General features: G+C 42.0%; 1 protein-coding gene across 1 annotated transcript in view; it reads left to right on the forward strand.

Moving 5' to 3' along the window:
* DENND11 (DENN domain containing 11) overlaps positions 1-18766 on the forward strand; it is a 47159-nt gene that overhangs the window by 12456 nt on the left and 15937 nt on the right. The window contains exons 2-3 of the mRNA XM_070369166.1: positions 8467-8566; positions 9736-9894. Of these exons, the coding sequence (XP_070225267.1) occupies positions 8467-8566; positions 9736-9894 (259 nt within the window). The remainder of the gene's footprint in view (positions 1-8466; positions 8567-9735; positions 9895-18766) is intronic.

Genomic DNA, 18766 nt, shown 5'->3' on the forward strand with positions numbered 1-18766 from the left:
CAGTTATAGACAATTGTAAGTAAAGCTGTTGTAAACATCAATGTACAGGCTTTTGTGTGGACATAAGTTTTCAACTTGTTGGATAAATATGAAGGAGCATGGTTGCTGGATCGTGTGGTACACATATATTTGATTTTGTAAACTAAACTGTCAAACTGTCATTCTAAGTGGCTGTACCATTTTGCACTCCCACCATCAGTGGATAAGCTTTCCTGTTGATCCACATCCTCGTCAGTATTTGGCGTTTTCAGCGTTTTGGATTTTGACCATTCTGTGTGTGCTTAGTCACTCAGTCCTGTCCAACTCTTTGCAACCCCATGGACGGTAGCCTGTCAGGCTCCTCTGTTCATGGGGATTCTCCAGGCAAGAATACCTGAGTGGATTGCCATTTCCTCCTCCAGGGGATCTTCCCAACCCAGGGATTGAACCCAAGTCTCCTGCATTGCAGGAGGTTTCTTTACAGTCTGAGCCACCAGGGAAGAAGCCTTTGGATTTTGACCATGCTGCTGCTGCTGCTAAGTCGCTTCAGTCATGTCCGACTCTGTGTGACCCCATAGACGGCAGCCCACCAGGCTCCCCCGTCCCTGGGATTCTCCAGGCAAGAATACTGGAGTGGGTTGCCATTTCCTTCTCCAATGCGTGAAAGTGAAGTCGCTCAGTCATGCCTGACTCATAGCGGCCCCATGGACTGCAGCCCACCAGGCTCCTCCGTCCATGGGATTTTCCAGGCAAGAGTATTCCAGACCATTCTAATAGGTGTGTAGTACGATCTCATTATTTTAATTGGCAGTTCCTTGATGGCACAGTATCGAGCAGGTTTTCATGTGTGTGTTTGCCATCTGCGTATCTTCTTTGGTGAGATTCTATTTAGATCTTTTGTCCATTTTTTAAATTGAGTTTTCTTATTGTTGAGTTTTAAGAGTTCTTTGGGTATTTGGATTTAAGCCTTTATCAGATATGTTTTTGCACATATTTTACCCCATCATTAGTTTTTCTTTTTATTCTTTTAATAGCATCTTTCATAGATGAGAAGTTTTTAATTTTAATGAAGTACAACTAATGAATTTTTTTTTCATGGATGATGATTTTGATGTTGTATCTAAAAATAGTGCTAAACCCAAAGTCACCTAGATTTTTTTCTAATATTCTAGAAGTTTTATAATTTTGCATTTTACATTGAAGCATACTATTCATATTGAGTTAATTGTTGTGTAAAGTCTGTGTCTGGATTCATTTTTTGCATATGAATGTCCAGTTGTTCTAACACCTCTTGTTGAAAAGACTGTCTTTTTTCCCATTTATGACCTTAGCTCCTTTGGCAAAGATCAGTTGATTGTATTCATGTGGGTATGTTTTGGGGCTGTCTGTTCTGCTCCATTGATCTATCTGTGCCAGTGCCACACTGTCTGGATTCCTGTCGCTTTATAGTCAGTCTTAGAATCAGGTAGAGTTGGTTCTCTTCAGTATCGTGCTGGCTAATTTCAGCCTTGTGCCTTTCCATGTAAACTTTAGAATTAAAACTTGTCAATATCCACAAATAGCTTACTGGGGTTTTCATTGAGATCACATTGAATCTATTAGCATTAGCAAATGTGAAATTCCCTGTGTGCACATTATTCTCAATATATATCAACTGACACAAATTCAGGAAGCATTGTATCAGAACTTACTAAATGCAGATATAAACTCTCTTCCTCAACCATTTCAAACTAAATGCAGACATGACTTCACTCCTTTCAGAATAAACATCCTGAGAAAAAGGACATTTTTCTACCTAACTACAATATCTAGGACTTCCCTTGTGATTCATTGGATAAGACTTCACCTTCCAGTACAGGGGGTACAGATTCGATCTCTGGTTGGGGAGCTAAGACCACGCATGCTTTGCAGCCAAAAAACCAAAACATAAAACAGAAGCAATATTGTAACATATTCAATAAAGACTTTAAAAACAGTCCCACATTAAAAAAAAAAAAAAAACACCACAGTATCATTACCACTAGCTTTTAAAAATCACGCTTGTCCTCAGTAAAGCTGGGTTTTTGTTTTTTAATGTTCATCCTGTCATATGCTAAGCACTGTGCTCTGCTGGGATATAAAGATAAACAAGCAGAGTTCCTGCCTTTAAGAAGTCCAGTCTCCTGGGGAGACAGAGATCTAAGAGAGTGATTGTATTAGGCTGGGATGAGGGCCATAGTAGATTTATCTACTTTCCTTTCATTCAAGGAGTATGTCAGCAGAAATGTTCTTTCTGTGGGATAAAGAACCATTCCCAGAGTGGTGTCCTGGAGTCCACACTCCATTCTGTGATTCAGCCTGACCGTGATGGACCTTGCTTCCCAACCAAGAGGGGCTTGCATCCATCTAGCAGTGAAGGATGCAAATAACAGAGTGTCATTCCCTTCATCTGATTCTTTCAATTTCTGTGCAATGAGGGTTGGCCAGGCACAGAAGAATGAGAAAGAAGCTTTGAGAACTGAGCTGAGGAATTGGGGGCTTTATTCTTCAGATCAGCTGTATTAAGCTGTATAAGGTGTATTCCTATATGTATTAACATATATTAAGATATATGTTTGGCCATGAATACCAGAAGTGTGTGTGCTCAGTCGCTCATTCATGTCTGACTTTTTGCCACCCCATGGACTGTAGCCCGCCAGGTTTCTCTGTTCATGGGATTTCCCAGGCAAGAATACTAGAATGGGTTGCCATTTCCTTCTCCAGGGGATCTCCCAACCCAGGGATCGAACCCATGTCTTCTGCATTGGCAGGCAGATTCTTTACCACTGAGCCACCAGGAAAGATGAATACCAGAGACCCAAATTAACAGTGACTTAATCAAGATAAAAGTTTAGCTTTCACTTAACAGGAGATCAGTGGTCCAGGGCTGGAGTGCCGGCTCAGATCCATGGGGTCATCCAGGGACCTAGACTCATGCTGGCTATTGCTCTATCCTCCCTTTCGTGATATGTGGGCTGATGCCCTCACCTGAATAATGCAAAATGGCTTGTCTCTACATCCACATGCCAGGCAATAGGATGGAAGAAGGGGGCAGCATACGCCTTCATTTTAACGCATGCTTTAGAAAGACACACCTAATTTCTGTCCAGATCCCATTAGCCAGAATTTACTTGTGTAGCCATACCTATTTACAAGAAGGTACAGAGAAACAAAGTCATCATTTGGAAGACCATATGCCATGCTAAGAATAAGTTCTATCCCCTATAAGAAAGGTACAGTGATATGTACTAAGGGTCAGCTAGCAGCCTGTTATATACTAGTATTTCTTAAAAAAAAAAAAAATTCTATAAGATTGAACCCTTAAGATGCTACTTAAAAATAGGTTTATCAGCAGAATAATTTTGGAACTTTAAGCATGGTATTGATCTCATAGATATTCATAATGCAGAATAACATTTAAGGCTCTGAGAAGTTCTGCAGAACTTGTCTGTTTAAACTTAAACAGAACGTGTCTGTTTAACCTGAAAAATCCCTTTATATATATTTGCTGAAGCCCTAAGCTTTGGGAAACACTGCTTTGGGAATTATTGAAGTTGTTTCTTAGTTTGCAGCAATGCAAACAGTTTTGCAAGACTTTCACTCCCAGGGATTTTGTCAACAGAAAGGTGTGCACATTGTGTCAGTCAAAATCAAGGTTTAGTCAAAGAAACAGAACCACTGGAGATAAATAGAGGGATTTACTGCAGAGACTTGATCTTGTGCATTTGTGGGAGCTGGGTAGATAGTCTGCATAAGGCTACTGTCTTTGTATCTGATTGAGATCTCTTGAGTAAAGCAGTTAGAAGAAATTTGAAAAGGAGAATAAGCTGGAACTCATGAGAGTGGGTAGGAACAACAAGTCAGTCTGTCATTGCCTCCAGTTCTAATGACGTGGTGTCCTGGCCTGATGATGCTGATGCCCTTCTTTGTGGAACTAAGCGCACACCTAGGGTGTGAGTCAGAAGCCGAAAGCGATCTAGGGAAAGAGGATCCATCAGCAGCAGACCTGGTGCCCCCCGCCCCCACCAAAGTGCGATGAGCCTACAAGATAAGCAACAACAGGTATCAGCTTACCTGAAGCTCCCTCACTGACCTTCCCACACAAACATAATATGGCTACTGCTTCACTTCCCCTTCCCAGTCTCAACTGGAAATGTACAAAGAAGGGAATTCTGAGAAATGTGTATTAGCCCAGCTGGGTCATGCGTTACAAAGCTACTGCATGTGCAGTCACCAGATGACAAGTGTGGAATTGTTTACAGCAGTGCTATTTCTAATGGCTTCAAATAAGAAACAAGCTAAGTGTGCATCAACAGTTAAGTAGATATGTAAGTTGTATCACTAGCATAGCATGGAAATAATAAATGAACAAATTATTGCTATATGCATCCCCATGGATGAATCTTGCAAAAAATATGGAGCAAAAAAAAAAGACACGAATACAAATGATGATTCAGTTCAGTTCAGTCGCTCAGTCATGTCCGGCTCTTTGCGACCCCATGAATCGAAGCATGCCAGGCCTCCCTGTCCATCACCAACTCCCGGAGTTCACCCAAATTCATGTGCATCGAGTCGGTGATGCCATCCAGCCATCTCATCCTCTGTCATCCCCTTCTCCTCCTGCCACCAATCCCTCTCAGCATCAGGGTCTTTTCCAATGAGTCAACTCTTCGCATGAGGTGGCCAAAGTATTGGAGTTTCAGCCTCAGCATCAGTCCTTCCAATGAACACCCAGGACTGATCTCTTTTAGGATGGATTGGTTGGATCTCCTTGCAGTCCAAGGGACTCACAAGAGTCTTCTCCAACACCACACTTCAAAAGCATCAATTCTTCGGCACTCAGCTTTCTCCACAGTCTAACTCTCACATCCATACAGGACCACTGGAAAAACCATAGCCTTGACCAGACGGATCTTTGTTGGCAAAGTAATGTCTCTGCTTTTTAATATGCTATGTAGGTTGGTCATTTTGTGATCCACACAGTCAAAGGCTTTGGCATAGTCAATAAAGCAGAAATAGATGTTTTTCTGGAACTCTCTTGCTTTTTCCATGATCCAGCGGATGTTGGCAATTTGATCTCTGGTTCCTCTGCCTCTTCTAAAACCAGCTTGAACATCTGGAAGTTCATGGTTCATGTATTGCTGAAGCCTGGCTTGGAGAATTTTAAGCATTACTTTACTAGTGTGTGAGATGAGTGCAATTGTGCAGTAGTTTGAGCATTCTTTGGCATTGCCTTTCTTTGGGATTGGAATGAAAACTGACTTTTTCCAGTCCTGTAGCCATTGCTGAGTTTTCCAAATTTGCTGGCATATTGAATGCAACACTTTCACAGCATCATCTTTTAGGATTCAAAATAGCTCAACTGGAATTCCATCACCTCCACTAGCTTTGTTCGTGGTGATGCTTTCTAAGGTCCACCTGACTTTACATTCCAGGATGTCTGGCTCAAAGTGAGTGATCATACCATTGTGATTTTCTGGATCGTGAATATCTTTTTTGTACAGTTCTTCTCTGTATTCTTGCCACTTCTTCTTAATATCTTCTGCTTCTGTTAGGTCCATACCATTTCTGTCCTTTATCGAGCCCATCTTTGCATGAAATGTTCCTTTGGTATCTCTAATTTTCTTGAAGAGATCTCTAGTCTTTCCCATTCTGTTGTTTTCCTCTATTTCTTTGCATTGATCGCTGAGAAAGGCTTTCTTATCTCTCCTTGCTATTCTTTGGAACTCTGCATTCAGATGCTTGTATCTTTCCTCTTCTCCTTTGCTTTTCGCTTCTCTTCTTTTCACAGCTATTTGTAAGGCCTCCCCAGACAGCCATTTTGCTTTTTTGCATTTCTTTTCCATGGGGATGGTCTTGATCCCTCCTGTATAGTGTCACAAACCTCTTTCCATAGTTCATCGGGGACTCTGTCTATCAGATCTAATCCCTTAAACCTATTTCTCACTTCCACTGTATAATCATAAGGGATTTGATTTAGGTCATACCTGAATGGTCTAGTGGTTTTCCCTACTTTCTTCAGTTTAAGTCTGAATTTTGCAATAAGGAGTTCATAATCTGAGCCAGTCAGCTCTCTAAATGCAAATGATGATTGCATTTATGTAAATTTCAAAAAGAGCAAAGCTCATTTGTGGTGTTAGAAGTCAGGATAATAATTAGCCTTGAGAGAGGGTTAGTGACTCGGATGGGTTTCTGCTGTGCTGATAACATCCTGCTTCTTGGTCTGGGTTCTTCTCACCCAGGTATGTTCATGCTGGGAAAACTCAATGTGCCACATGGTTCTGATCTGTGCACTTTTCTAAACTTATCCTTCAGCACAATGTCTAGGTGCATTAACGTTTTAACAAGTCACTGAGTGCTCGTGGACATGCTGGATTAAAGGAAGGGAATTAAGTTAGAGTGAGTTGAACCCTCGTATGGAGTGGCATGGGGGCACGGAACGAGGCAGCCAATACTAGAAGAAGCAGATAAGTGAGAGGACAGAGTCTACTAGAGGGTCGTTTCAGGTGGTCCAGTGGCCAAGACTCTGCTCCCAATGCAGGGGGCCCAGGTTCAATCCCTGGGTAGGGAACTAGATCCCACATGCCGCAACTAAAGACCCCTCCTGCCACATCAAAGATCGAAGATCCTGTATGCTGCAACTAAGACCTGGTGCAGCCAAATAAATAAATAAATATTACTTTAAAAAAGAGTTGGGACCTTGTACACAGGAGGCTCATCAGCAGAGGCAGCCACGTGGCACAGATCATAGATCTGGAGTAGATCCTGTAGATTTGCAGTGGGTCTCAGCATGTTTGTAAGTTTCCTGGGTTTCCTGAGACATGACATAGAGTGGAAGCCACCGGATTAAACAGACAGTAGACATGGACGCTAAGAGGAAAGACAGGCATGTCAGGGGACCTTGGTGCTGGAAACCTTACCTTTCTCCCATGTTTACCCCTGGTTCAGCATGCTTTTTCTTGTCTTTAACCCTGACAAATACATTGGTCTAGCCCGTTGTGTGAAATCATAACTCCTTTTCCCACGCTTTTTGTTTTAGTTCATCATTGGGGTTTATGATTCCTCTCTTGAAAATTAACTACTTGAAAGGGCCGCAGGCTGTGAATATAGGATAGGCTGACTCCCTCTGATGTCCGCCCTGTTCAGAGTGGGTTGTATACAGGTGGACCTCTGATGCCCTAAACAGTTGTCTGAAAAGTATTGTTGTCAGGGATTATTAATGGTATTTCTGTTGCCTGGGAAATTAGGGTTTGCCATGTTGATAAGCAGTTTGTTCTAAAGGGAAATCTTCACAAGTATCTTAGTATTTTTATTTGGAAAAAATTTGAATATGGAAGAAAACAGCAGGGCATATTCTGTAGTGTCCTCTCAAGCCTCTAGGAAACACTGGTCTTGTGAAATTTTCTGATTCTCTCAGTCTGATGGAGGCTTGTCATTGCTACATTCTAAAATCCCATATTATACCCTGTCATAGAATTTAGCATAACACCTCCAGAACTGTAATCACCATTCTCCTTGTTTATCTCTTTATCTAGCCCTGAAATCTAATCTGTTTGAGTTCAGGGACTATGTCTTATTTGACATAGCCCCAACATCTGGCTCAGTAGAAACTCAGTAATTAGGGATGAGTGAATGAGCCCTTAAATTCTGGAAGCAAAGAACTGGTGTATGGACCTTGGGGAAGAGCCTCATTTGAGGAGGGAGGAGAGTTAGGGAAGGCAGCAGAGCTATACTGACCAGAGAAGAAGGAAAAGAACCAAGATAGTGTTCTATCGTGGGAGTCAAGGAAAAAATGGGAGAGGTTTATGAGGAATTATCAAATGCCACAATGAAACCAATGAAGATTTGAATTGAAAAGAGTTTGGCAGACTTCCCAGTGGTTCAGCAGATAAGACTCTGCACTCCCAGTGCAGGGGGGCTCAGGTTTTACCCCCGGCTGGGCAACTAGATCCTGCATGCTGCAACTAAAGATCCTGCATGCTGCAACTAAAACCTGGCGCGGCCATATAAATACATTTTAAAAATAAATTTAAAAAAGAGTTTGGAAGTTTGTCAAAATCATTAGTAGCTATAGAAAAGCAAGATGGAAGCAGGATCCTGCGGGGTTAAGGAGAGAGTATGCGACCAGGAAATGGAGGTAGAGGGTCAGAATATGCACCTTTGAAGTGAGGCTACAAAAGAAAGCAGATTGGGAGGTGGCCAAGCAGAATGGCAGAAGCGAAGCCAGCAGCCTTGCTAGAAGAACTGTGTTCATTCAAAGGCAGAGATCAGAGGTGCCTTCAGTGCCCATCTCCTGGCCCGCAGGATGACTCAGGCACTCTGCCAGCCTGTGGCCGGTGGAGGGATGAGCCTGCATTTTGGTGGCTGAGTCAGCAGTTCATTTACTTGGAAGCCACATGCGCTTAGCCCTGCACTAAGCCCTTCGAATGATTTTGTCTGTTTTAAACTTGTGTCTTCCCTTCCCCGCAGGAAACATGGTGGAATGGTGCTTACCCCAAGATATTGACCTTGAAGGTGTGGAGTTCAAGTCTATGGCCAGCGGATCCCATAAAATTCAGTCTGATTTCATGTAAGTAGTGCTGATTGCCAGTCTGCTCTGCACTGTTTCTGCTCCTCCTCTGCTTTCCCCAGAGAATAAGAGCTGTCATCAGGGCATCTTCAGGAAGTGTGTATAAATGCCCTGAAAATATACGTACCGGTTTGTGTTTTTATATCAGGTTTGTAACAAGAAGCTCCCAAGCTTTTGTTAGGTTCCCATGACCCGAAAACATTAAGAACTCCTGCCATAGAGGTTCTTGCCTTTTCTAAGAAATGATTGATCCTCGCTTGAGGTTTGGCTTTAATGACAGAATAGACTTTTGGTTCCATGTGGGTTAACTCAAGACATGTTTGTGCTAAAACTTGAAATTTCAGCTCTAAGTAAGGCTGGTTTGTAGTCCTGTGTGATTAAGATTCTTGTGAGGAGCAACTAGAACATAAGGGTGACGGAGTAGCTTTCATCTTCTCATTGGGCTGGAACCATGACGGGCACAAGTGTGAGAAAGGGGAAGGAAATCAAATGACAGCTCTGGTCGAATGTTCTATTAAAAACATCAGAGGCTCAGGAAGTGAGGAGAGAATCAACCCAGTTTATGCTAATAAAACAGAGGTCACACATCAAGTCAGCTGTTATTGCAGGAAAGAAGGGTCATGGTCACAGGCAATTGATCTGGGGTCAAAGGCAGCTGAGCAGTAGGCTTTTCGGAGAGCAAGTCCTGGCTCCAGTGGGATGAGCCTTAGTGAGTTCCAGTTTTTTTGTTTTTGTTTTTGAGCCTTGATTGTCCCATCTGTAAGGTTGAATGGCTTGGGCTAATTGTCCCCCTGAGATTTTAAAAAAAGGTTTTTCTCAGGCTGAACTTTCTCATGTAGAGCCCTGGGCACAGTTAAATCTTCTATTTGGGACACCTCTCAAGGGATTTCCAGATGGTCCTAGTGGTAAAGAACCTGCCTGCCAATGCAGGAGACATAAGAGATGTGGGTTCCATCTCTGGGTGGTGAGGATGCCACCTGGAGGAGGGCATGCAACCCACTTCAGTATCCTTGCCTGGAGAATCCCCATGGACAGAGGAGCCTGGCAGGCTACAGTCCATGGAGTCGCAAACAGTTGGACACGACTGAAGCGACTTAGCACATTTGTCAAGGGAAAAAAAAAATAAAATTTCTGATTTTGAGCTATGCTACATATTGGGTCTCTTTTAGCTATTTCCGGAAGGGGCCCTTCTTCGGCCTGGCCTGCTTCGCCAACATGCCGGTGGAAAGCGAGCTGGAGCGTGGCGCCCGGATGAAGTCCGTGGGCATCCTGTCTCCATCCTACACCCTGCTGTACCGGCACATGCACTTCCTGGAGAACCAAGTTCGGTGCGTGGCCCACAGACGGGGCGGGAGGCGGCGGGCCGGCGGGGGGATGGTGATGGGCCCTCGGGGTTAAAGGTCGTGCACCCATCAGAGCAGTAGGTGCCTCTCCGGGAACCTCTGTGGCCACATTTTACGCCTTTGGCGGTGGTCTTTATGTGTCATCCTGCGTCCTGCGTACTGATCCTTCATACTCGATTGAAAGCTGCGGTTGATTTTGCTTTCAGTTTATTTTAACACTATCATCCGTTTGGTTTAATCAGTTTGTTGACATGTACAGTGATCTTTGCTTCCCCTCAACCACAGTTATGACCTTTTTGCCCCAGGCAAATAGACTTTCAACTTTTCTAAAAATTTATTTTTAATGGAAAGATAATTGTTTGCAATGTTGTGTTAGTTTTTGCCATACATCAGCATGAATCAGCCATAGGCATACATATGTCCCCTCTCTCTTAAACCTCCTTTCCAACTCCCACCCTCAACTCTTTTAAGACCTCATCATTTATTATTTGGAGTAATCATTATCATGGAAGGGGATTAATAGGAAGGGAATTTTTAACAGAAGCTGCGAAACTGTTAATATTTTGTATTTTTTTCCATCATGTGAGTAACCTAATTTTATTTCAGATTTTGGGGGGAGAAATCTATCACTAATCCCTGAAGCACTGTTAAAATTTTAGCACATTTGCCTCTTTTCTGGTATGCATGTGTCTGTGTGTGTACTTTAAAAATTGTTTATAAACTTGGCACCATACATTATACATATTTTTACATCCTATCCTTTTAAAATATATCATTATTTTAATTTTTGACATAACTGTCTGTCTTGATCATTGTCTTTGAAAGAATATGAAATGTAGTTTGTGGGGAAAATGTTTATTATTTAAAAATTAGTTAAAAGTACAAATGAATTTTTAAAATTCTCCCAAATCTTAGCACTCAGTAAGATGCGATATTCATTGTCAATATTCAGTGACTGTCGTTCTAAAAAACATAATTTTCCAAAAGTAGGATTGGTTTAATGCATTTGTATATTTCAGAGGAAAAGAGGAAGTGAAACTGAAGAAATTGTCAAACTTTAAGTGAATATTTTTTTTCACTAAGTAAGATGTATTATTTCTTGGAATATTCCTCCCAAGTTAAGACAAAAGACTCTGAAAAACATGAAGCTACAGTATTATTCTTATTGAGAAATGGCATATATACTGTAAAGTGTACAAATCTTTGTGTAGGGGTCATTGGTGTTTTTAGGTTGTTTTAGGTGCAATCAGTCAGTTATCTTATACTTTTCCCCAGGACTCCTCCCCTCTTTTTTCTTAACTTTATATATTGTGAGGTTTATTACATTTAGTTCTGTAGTCATAATTCCCATGATTCTTAAGTCTCATTTATATGTTTACAGCCACATCCAGGGCTTAACTGTAACTTGCTGAGCTCCTCATACGTTTCTTGGTTGGTTGGATTTTGCCATCAAGCACTTTTTTTTGTCATAAAAGGATCATGGGTGGTGCCTTCTCTGAAATCTTGCATGCTTGATGGTGTTGGTCTTTTCCCTTTACTCTTGGCTAGGTATAGGATTCTTTAATCTTTTCTTTTCTCTTCTCAGGATACTATAAATATTGCTTTGCTGTCTCCTGATATTAGTTGCTTCAGAAAAGTCTCTTTTGTCTAGGTCCCTATAGATTCTTCATCTGAACAGTTTTTGAACTGTTTCTGAACTGTTTTTTTTTTTTTTTTTTTCCTTTCCCCTGGAATAGTTCATCCTTTGATCTAGAGACATGACTTTTAATTTCAGGAACCTTTTCTTCTACTGTGAAACACTCAGCTTTTCCTCTGCATTTTTCCTTCTTCATGAACACCAGTTATGCTCAGGTTTTCTTACCATTGTCCTACGTATTTTTCATTTTGATGGTTTAAGAAAATTATTTATTCACCTTTGGCTGCACTGGGTCTCCTTTGCTGCGCGTGGGCTTTCTCTCATTGCGGCAAGCAGGGGCTACGCTGGTTGTGGTGCACGGGCTTCTCATTGCGGTGGCTTCTCTTGTCGAGGAGCACAGGCTCTCGGGTGTGAGGGCTTTAGTAGCTGTGGCACGTGGGCTCCGAAGCTGTGGCTCTCAGGCTCTAGAGCACAGGCTCTGCAGTCGTGGTACACGGGCTTAGTTGCTCCACGGCATATGGGATTTTCCCGGAGCAGGGATCGAACCCGTGTGCCCTGCATTGGCAGACGGATTCATAATGACTGGGCCACCAGGGGAGCCCCTGATAGTTATTCTAATAGCTGTCGAATGTTAGAGCTGTCCCATTAATCTACTCCATTATTCCCTGTGCTTGAGCGTTGGCATGTTTCTAGTTTTTTTTAACTGCTCCTCTGCATTTTGGATCTGTGATATATATTTTTCTGCATTTGAAATATTTCCTCAGTTTTGTGTCTCAGAAGTAATACTGAGGAAAAGAACATTTTTATTGGGATCTTGACACTTTTAAAAATTTATTACTCCTTTTGAAAAATTAATTTCCCAAGGAGGCAATACATTCTCATGGTTCAAAAGCCCAAAATTTTAAGGAGGTATTATGTTAGTTAGAGTCCTGGCTAAATGGTGGTAACAGAGGCCCTGAAATACGCTGGTTCAAATAAGACAGAAGATTCTTCTCCATGGAATGGTCTAGAAGTAGGCAGGTGGTCAGGGTGGGCAGCCTGCTGTTCCCACAATCATTCGGGGCCCACACTGCTTCTCTTATTATGCTGCCAGATCCTAGGAGAGATTTTTGTGTTCTCAGATGTCCTCACCTGTTCAGAGCTGCTCACCGTGTCTAGGTCTGCATTGCAGCCCACAGGTAGGAGGGAAAAGCCAGAAGTTCCATATGTAACTTCTCATAACCCACGGTCAAGTCTTCAGTCACAAAGACACACCTGACAGCAAAGGACACCGGGGAGGGTCGTCTCTAATCGGGTGGCCTTGTGACCAGTTAAAACTGTGGGCTCCTTTTCTGTATAGGAAGAAGAATGGTTTTAGGGGAAACTTTAGCAGCCTCTGCTTCAATTTGCCCCCCTGGATCTGTGTGTACTCTTCTTCCCACACACACAGCACATTCCTCCCATCCCGAGACATCAGAGTCTCATCCAGTTAATGTTGGCATCTAAAATCTAAGGTTTCTGTGCGATATGAGGCAATCAGGACGTGGTTCCTCTTATTTGTAAAAGCTGTGAAAGAACAGTCAAGTCCTCCACTCCCCACCTCCCAAATGCAACATAGAAAATAGAGTAGGAGCCATTTCAAACTCCTGTTTGAAAAAGGAGAATGAGAAATACGAGCGGTCGTTAGATCATAACGATAATGGAATTCTGCCCAGCAGGGATGGCAAAGACGTCTGGTAGTCACAGAGCAGGAGCTCCTGGCTATACCTTGGTTCTGTCACTAGAATCCCCTTGTCCATTTTCCTCCATGGCTCCCCGCTTTGCCTTCTAGGGGATTCTTTATCTGTTTCCCACTGTTACTGCTTTTAAATCAAGCTTTGGAGAACTTTGGAGAAAGCTGCATAGCTTAAGAACATGTTTCCTGAAGGTGTAGGTCTGGAAATCTAGTGATTTCTTTAAGGGACCAGAAAAGTCCCAGGCTTGTACAAGTCAAGCATGCGGCAGTCCAGACCCCTCAGAACTCAGCAGGCTTCTGGTCTGTTTGCTTCCAGTCAGTTCCAGGTAAAAATAACCACTGCCAAACATCTCTTCTGAGTCTGAGCTTTTAAGTCAGTGGACTATGGAATAGTTACTGGTCTTTGCTTGTGGTCAACCCATCTTTGCCTCATTTTAATGGCAACAGTCTTGAGACTGTAGCCTAAATCTGATCTTTCTAAATGAACTGATGCTCATGTCTGGCAAAGAATTCTTAACTGGAGAATTTCTTGGAGGCTTTGAGAGAAATTCTTACCTCCTGCTTTTCGGGTCCAGAGAAATTGGTTTTTCCAGTCCCACTGGGTCCCAAATGTTTTGAATCGCAACTAGTTCATATTGTGGAACTGAGAATGTACACCCTTATGCTATATTTATTTCTGCTTGCACACTGACCAGTTCTTGCTTATTTTCATCTTAACTCTTGTAGTAGCTCATTAAAAACATCAAGGAGCCGTCAGAACTCTGTTTCTCACTGTTTGCCCTAAAGGCACAAGTTCAGATGACACATGGCTTGTCTTACAAGTTATTGATGTTCTAGCAAAGATTTTTTGCCGCAGTAATAACAAGGATTACCAGCTTGTCAGTCTGCAATTTTATTTTCTTACCATTTTCCCTTGCCAGCTGCTAAGCCAATGAACGATTGTTGATCATGGAAACTCATATCTAAATATCATTTTCTACTTTAGCTCAAGTCCAGGCTAAGTTGCTGTAAAAAAGAGACCCAAAATACAGTGACAGGCCTGGAGACAGAAGTACAACTTTCCTGGCATGATAATCCCAGAGAGAGGGAAGTAGTCCGGTGTGGTAGGCTTTGTTCCACTGGGTCATTTCGGGACCCAAGTCTTTCTGTTTTGTATCCTGCCATCTCCTACAATATTGTCCTCACCCACGTGGTAAAAACAGATTCCCCGTTAGCAGGTCATGTCCCAGGCTGCCGGAGGGGGAACAACGCAGAAATCTTAGAAATTGAACACATAACTTCTGCCCACATTTCATTGGCCAAGTTTTAGTTACTAGCCCCACTTAGGAGCAAGACAGTCTAGGAAATGGGGTATTTAACTGGCTGGTCATGTGACCAGCTAAAATTTGTAAGGTTCTATTACTAAGGGAAGAAGAGAGTGGCAGTATCAACCACTGGCATTAAAAAGCAAAGTGTTCAGTGAGTTCCCACATCCATCCAGTAATCCTGGTCATCACTGCTCATCTCCCATGCATTTTTCCTAAGTCTGTGTTTGTGTATATACAAATACAAATGTACGTTCTTATTTTCCCCCTTTCATACAAAAGGTAGCATATTATACATGTTATCTGCACCTTGCCTTGTTCATTCAACAATATATCTGGGAGATCTTTTCATATTCATACACAGAGACCTTCTTCACTGTTTATTACAGTTGTATTACAAAAGAACCATGCTTGCTTTATCAGGTCTCTTCAGTTCAGTTCAGTTAATCAGTCATGTCTGACTCTTTGCCACCCCCATGGACTGCAGCATGCCAGGCGTTCCCTGCCCATCACCAACTCCCAGAGCCTGCTCAGACTCATGTCCATCGTGTCAGTGATGCCATCCAACCATCTCATCCTCTGTCGATCCCTTCTCCACCTGCCTTCAATCTTTCCCAGCATCAGGGTCTTTTCCAACGAGTCAGTTCTTCGCATCAGGTGGCCAAAGTACTGGAGCTTTGGCATCAGTCCTTCCAATGAAGATTCAGGACTGATTTCCTTTAGGATTGACTGGTTTGATCTCTTTGCAGTCCAATGGACTCTCAAGAGTCTTCTCCAATACCACAGTTCAAAAGCATCAATTCTTCAGCACTCAGGTCTCTTACTTGGTCTTTTGTGTGGTGCTGCTGTACTGGATACCTATGAGCAAGTATCACTTCACACATGAGCAGTATATGTGTACATTAAGTTTCTAGAAATGAAATTGGTGATTCAAAAGGCATGTGTGCTGGGGTCCAGCCCCAGCTGATCCAGGGTATTTGAAGGGGAGACGGAGTCGGCCACTATTTACATATTTATCAAAGATATAAAGAGTAATAGAATAAAGATAGCTTAGTAGGAAAATTCAGTGGAGAAAAGAGGCTGAGTAGCTTGGTTTACGCGGGAGACCAATAAAACTTCAAGACAAGAAGTTTGCACCACTTACGTAGGCCGCAGGTGCCCTCTCGAATAGCAGAAGGTGCCCCACCCTAGACACCTTCTCGAGTGGGTCTTAGAAGCCCAGGCGTAATTAGTAAGCATGGTGGGTTCCGCGCTCCAGATGGAGACTTCAGCCAGAATGTGAAAAGAATGACATGGGGAGACCAAGCGCTGGTGAGCAAGGCCCATAGCTTTATTTTTAACAGGGGCTTTTATACCCTAAGTTACACATAGAGGATAATAGGGGATGCAAAGTCAGCAGTTTTTGATCCTTATCAAAAACCAGGGTTTCTTTCCTGCAAATTTATCGTATACAAATGGTTTAGGTGATTTACATCATCTTCTGGCCAGAAGGCCTATTAACATTTTATGACTCTTGACAAGGACTTATCAACAAAGACTTATTTTCTCTAAGAGTAATTATTTTAAGGTTTGGCGCCATCTTCCGAAGATAAAATTGCATTCCTATAGGGCAGATGTGTAATGGGTTTACAACAAAGGAAAGAATTTATTACCTTAAGGGTCTAAAGTTACTACCACCAAGGCCACTACTTATTTTTTGTACATACCAACTGTATTAATTAATACATATTCAAGGATACAATACAGGAGATGTGAAAACTTGGCAACAAGCATTGGCTCATCAATGAAATCCTTTACTAGTTTATTCTGACAGCTTCTAACTCTCTGAGAGGCTCTAAGCTATTTGAACATCTTAAGCTTCCCGTGCCTCTTGAGGCTGGGAGACTGTAAACAATCGTATGCATAGCTGTAGGAGTCCGGGTAAACTTGTCAGGTGAGTTAGAGAGCCATCTGAGGGGTTTGGATTTAAACACTCCTAATTGCCCATGAACTTTATTAATTGGAGCTGTAAGTTAACTCTTTGACAGAGCGAGATGGTGGTGGGGGACAGCCCCCAGTAGAGTCAGAGGTGAGAGCACAAAGCAATAAAGTAGGCAGACTCTGGTTTTTGGGGATTAGATGCTCGAGAATATCCGGGGGGACTCCTGAGGCTCGATCCCGCCTTTGCGTATGCCGAGCCTCCTTCCTCATGACCTTTGTCACGAGTGGAATGCCTCACCAGCTCCCGACACATGTGTATTTCTAATTTTAATACTGTCAAATTGCTTTACACAGAGATTGTACCATTTTGCATGCCCAGCAGTAATGCAGGAGAATACTGTTTCCTCACAGCATTGCCCACACTAAAATACAACTTTTGGATTTTTGGCATTCTGATGCATAAAGCACAGTTGTTGCTGTTCTCTAAGTCATGTTTGAATCTTTTGTGACCCCATGGACTGTAGCCCACCAGGCTCCTCTCTGTCCATGGGATTTCCTAGGCAAGAGTACTGGAGTGGGTTGCCATTCCCTTCTCCAGGGGATCTTCCCAGACCAGGGATCAAAACCACATCTCTTGCATTGCAGGCAGATTCTTTGCTGTCTGAGCCACCAGGGAAGTCCATAAAACACATTATAAATTTACATTTTTCTTAGGAGTGAGGACAAGCTCCTTTTATGTGCTTGAGCTATTTCCATTTCTTTTTCCGTGAACTGTTCCTAGCCTTTGCTATGTTATTTTTTGGTCATTGGTCTTTTCGTATTAATTTCTAGTTCTTTGTATAGTATGGAGATTTTCTTCTTTGTGATATAAATGGAAAATATTTTTCCACTTTTTCATTTGTCTCTTTTAAAACATTATTTGTTTATTTAGGCCGTGCTAGGTCTTTGTTGCTGCCTGGGCTTTTCTCTAGTTGCTGAGAGTGGCGGTTGCTGTCTCGTTGGGTGTGCAGGCTTCTCACCGCAGTGACTTGTCTTGTTGCAGAGAACAGGCTCATAGAGCGGGTGGCTTCAGCAGTTGCAGCTCCTGGGCTCCAGAGCACAGGCTCCATATTTGTGGCACATGGGCTTTGGTGCTCCATGGTATGTAGGATCTTCCCAGATCAGGGATCAAACCCAGGTCTCCTGCACTGACAGGCGGATTTGTTACCACTGAGCCACCAGGGAAGCTGCTGCCATTTGTCTTTTCACGTTCCTTTTTTTTGTTGTGCAGATTTTTCTTCATTTTCTTTTTTTCTTCACTGAATTCAATACTTTTATATGGCTTATAGATTTTGAATCATAACTAGAAAGGTTTTCCAGCTTGATGATTAAAGAGAGCTCAGGTAACACAAAGAGAAGGACTTGCATGAGAGCGTATGAGGAAGAGAGAAAGCATGGTGATAAAAGCCCAGGTGTAGCCAGGGATAATACATGATTGTGGCAATGACTTCTGTAAAAACTAACTAGACTTGATTTTCTAAAATACTCCATCTATGTTTTATACTTATTTTTACATATCTTAACCTTTTTTTGTTAGTATTTCATCCACAACTCTTGACTTCTCTATCTCCCTAGTCTTTGCTATGATTCTTTTTTTATTAATCAGAAGATATTGGGGAACTATTTTATAATTGTAAAGGATTAGTTAGAAAAATGAGGGCATGTTATAAAATAAAAGGGACTTAAACACGTAACCACATTTTTGATCTTGCTTAGATCATGATAGGATCTACCAACTGTAAAATAACATTTAGGGGACAGTTGATATAATTTGAAAGTGGACTGCTTATTAGTTTGTGTTAAAGGCATTATTATTTTGATGGGTGAGATAATGGCATGATAGTTACATTATTTTTAAAGATTTTATTAGTTAGAGATGCATACTGATGTATTTATGGGTAAAATGTTATAAGGGATCTGCTTTAAAACATTTCAGGAAAAAGAGTAATGGGCATTGGGGAGGATAAAGTATAGCTGTAACAACCATATTGATCAAATATTGACTTTTGTTGAAACTAAGTGGTGGATAATGGGGTCTATTATTCTCTTCTTTCTACTTTGTGTGTATGTTTGAAATTTTCCATATTGAAAAATTTAAAAAGACTAAATAGAAAATTAACATAGAGTTATTACAGAAAACTGAAAAACGGGCAAAGGCTAACAGGTTAAAAACGAACATGATCCCACAAGCCAGACCTATCTGCTGTTAACATTCATATCCTCCTGGTCTTTTTCCCATGTGTA

The sequence above is a fragment of the Bos mutus genome, chromosome 4 (assembly GCF_027580195.1).
Source record: "Bos mutus isolate GX-2022 chromosome 4, NWIPB_WYAK_1.1, whole genome shotgun sequence".
NCBI classification, from domain to species: Eukaryota; Metazoa; Chordata; class Mammalia; order Artiodactyla; family Bovidae; genus Bos; species Bos mutus.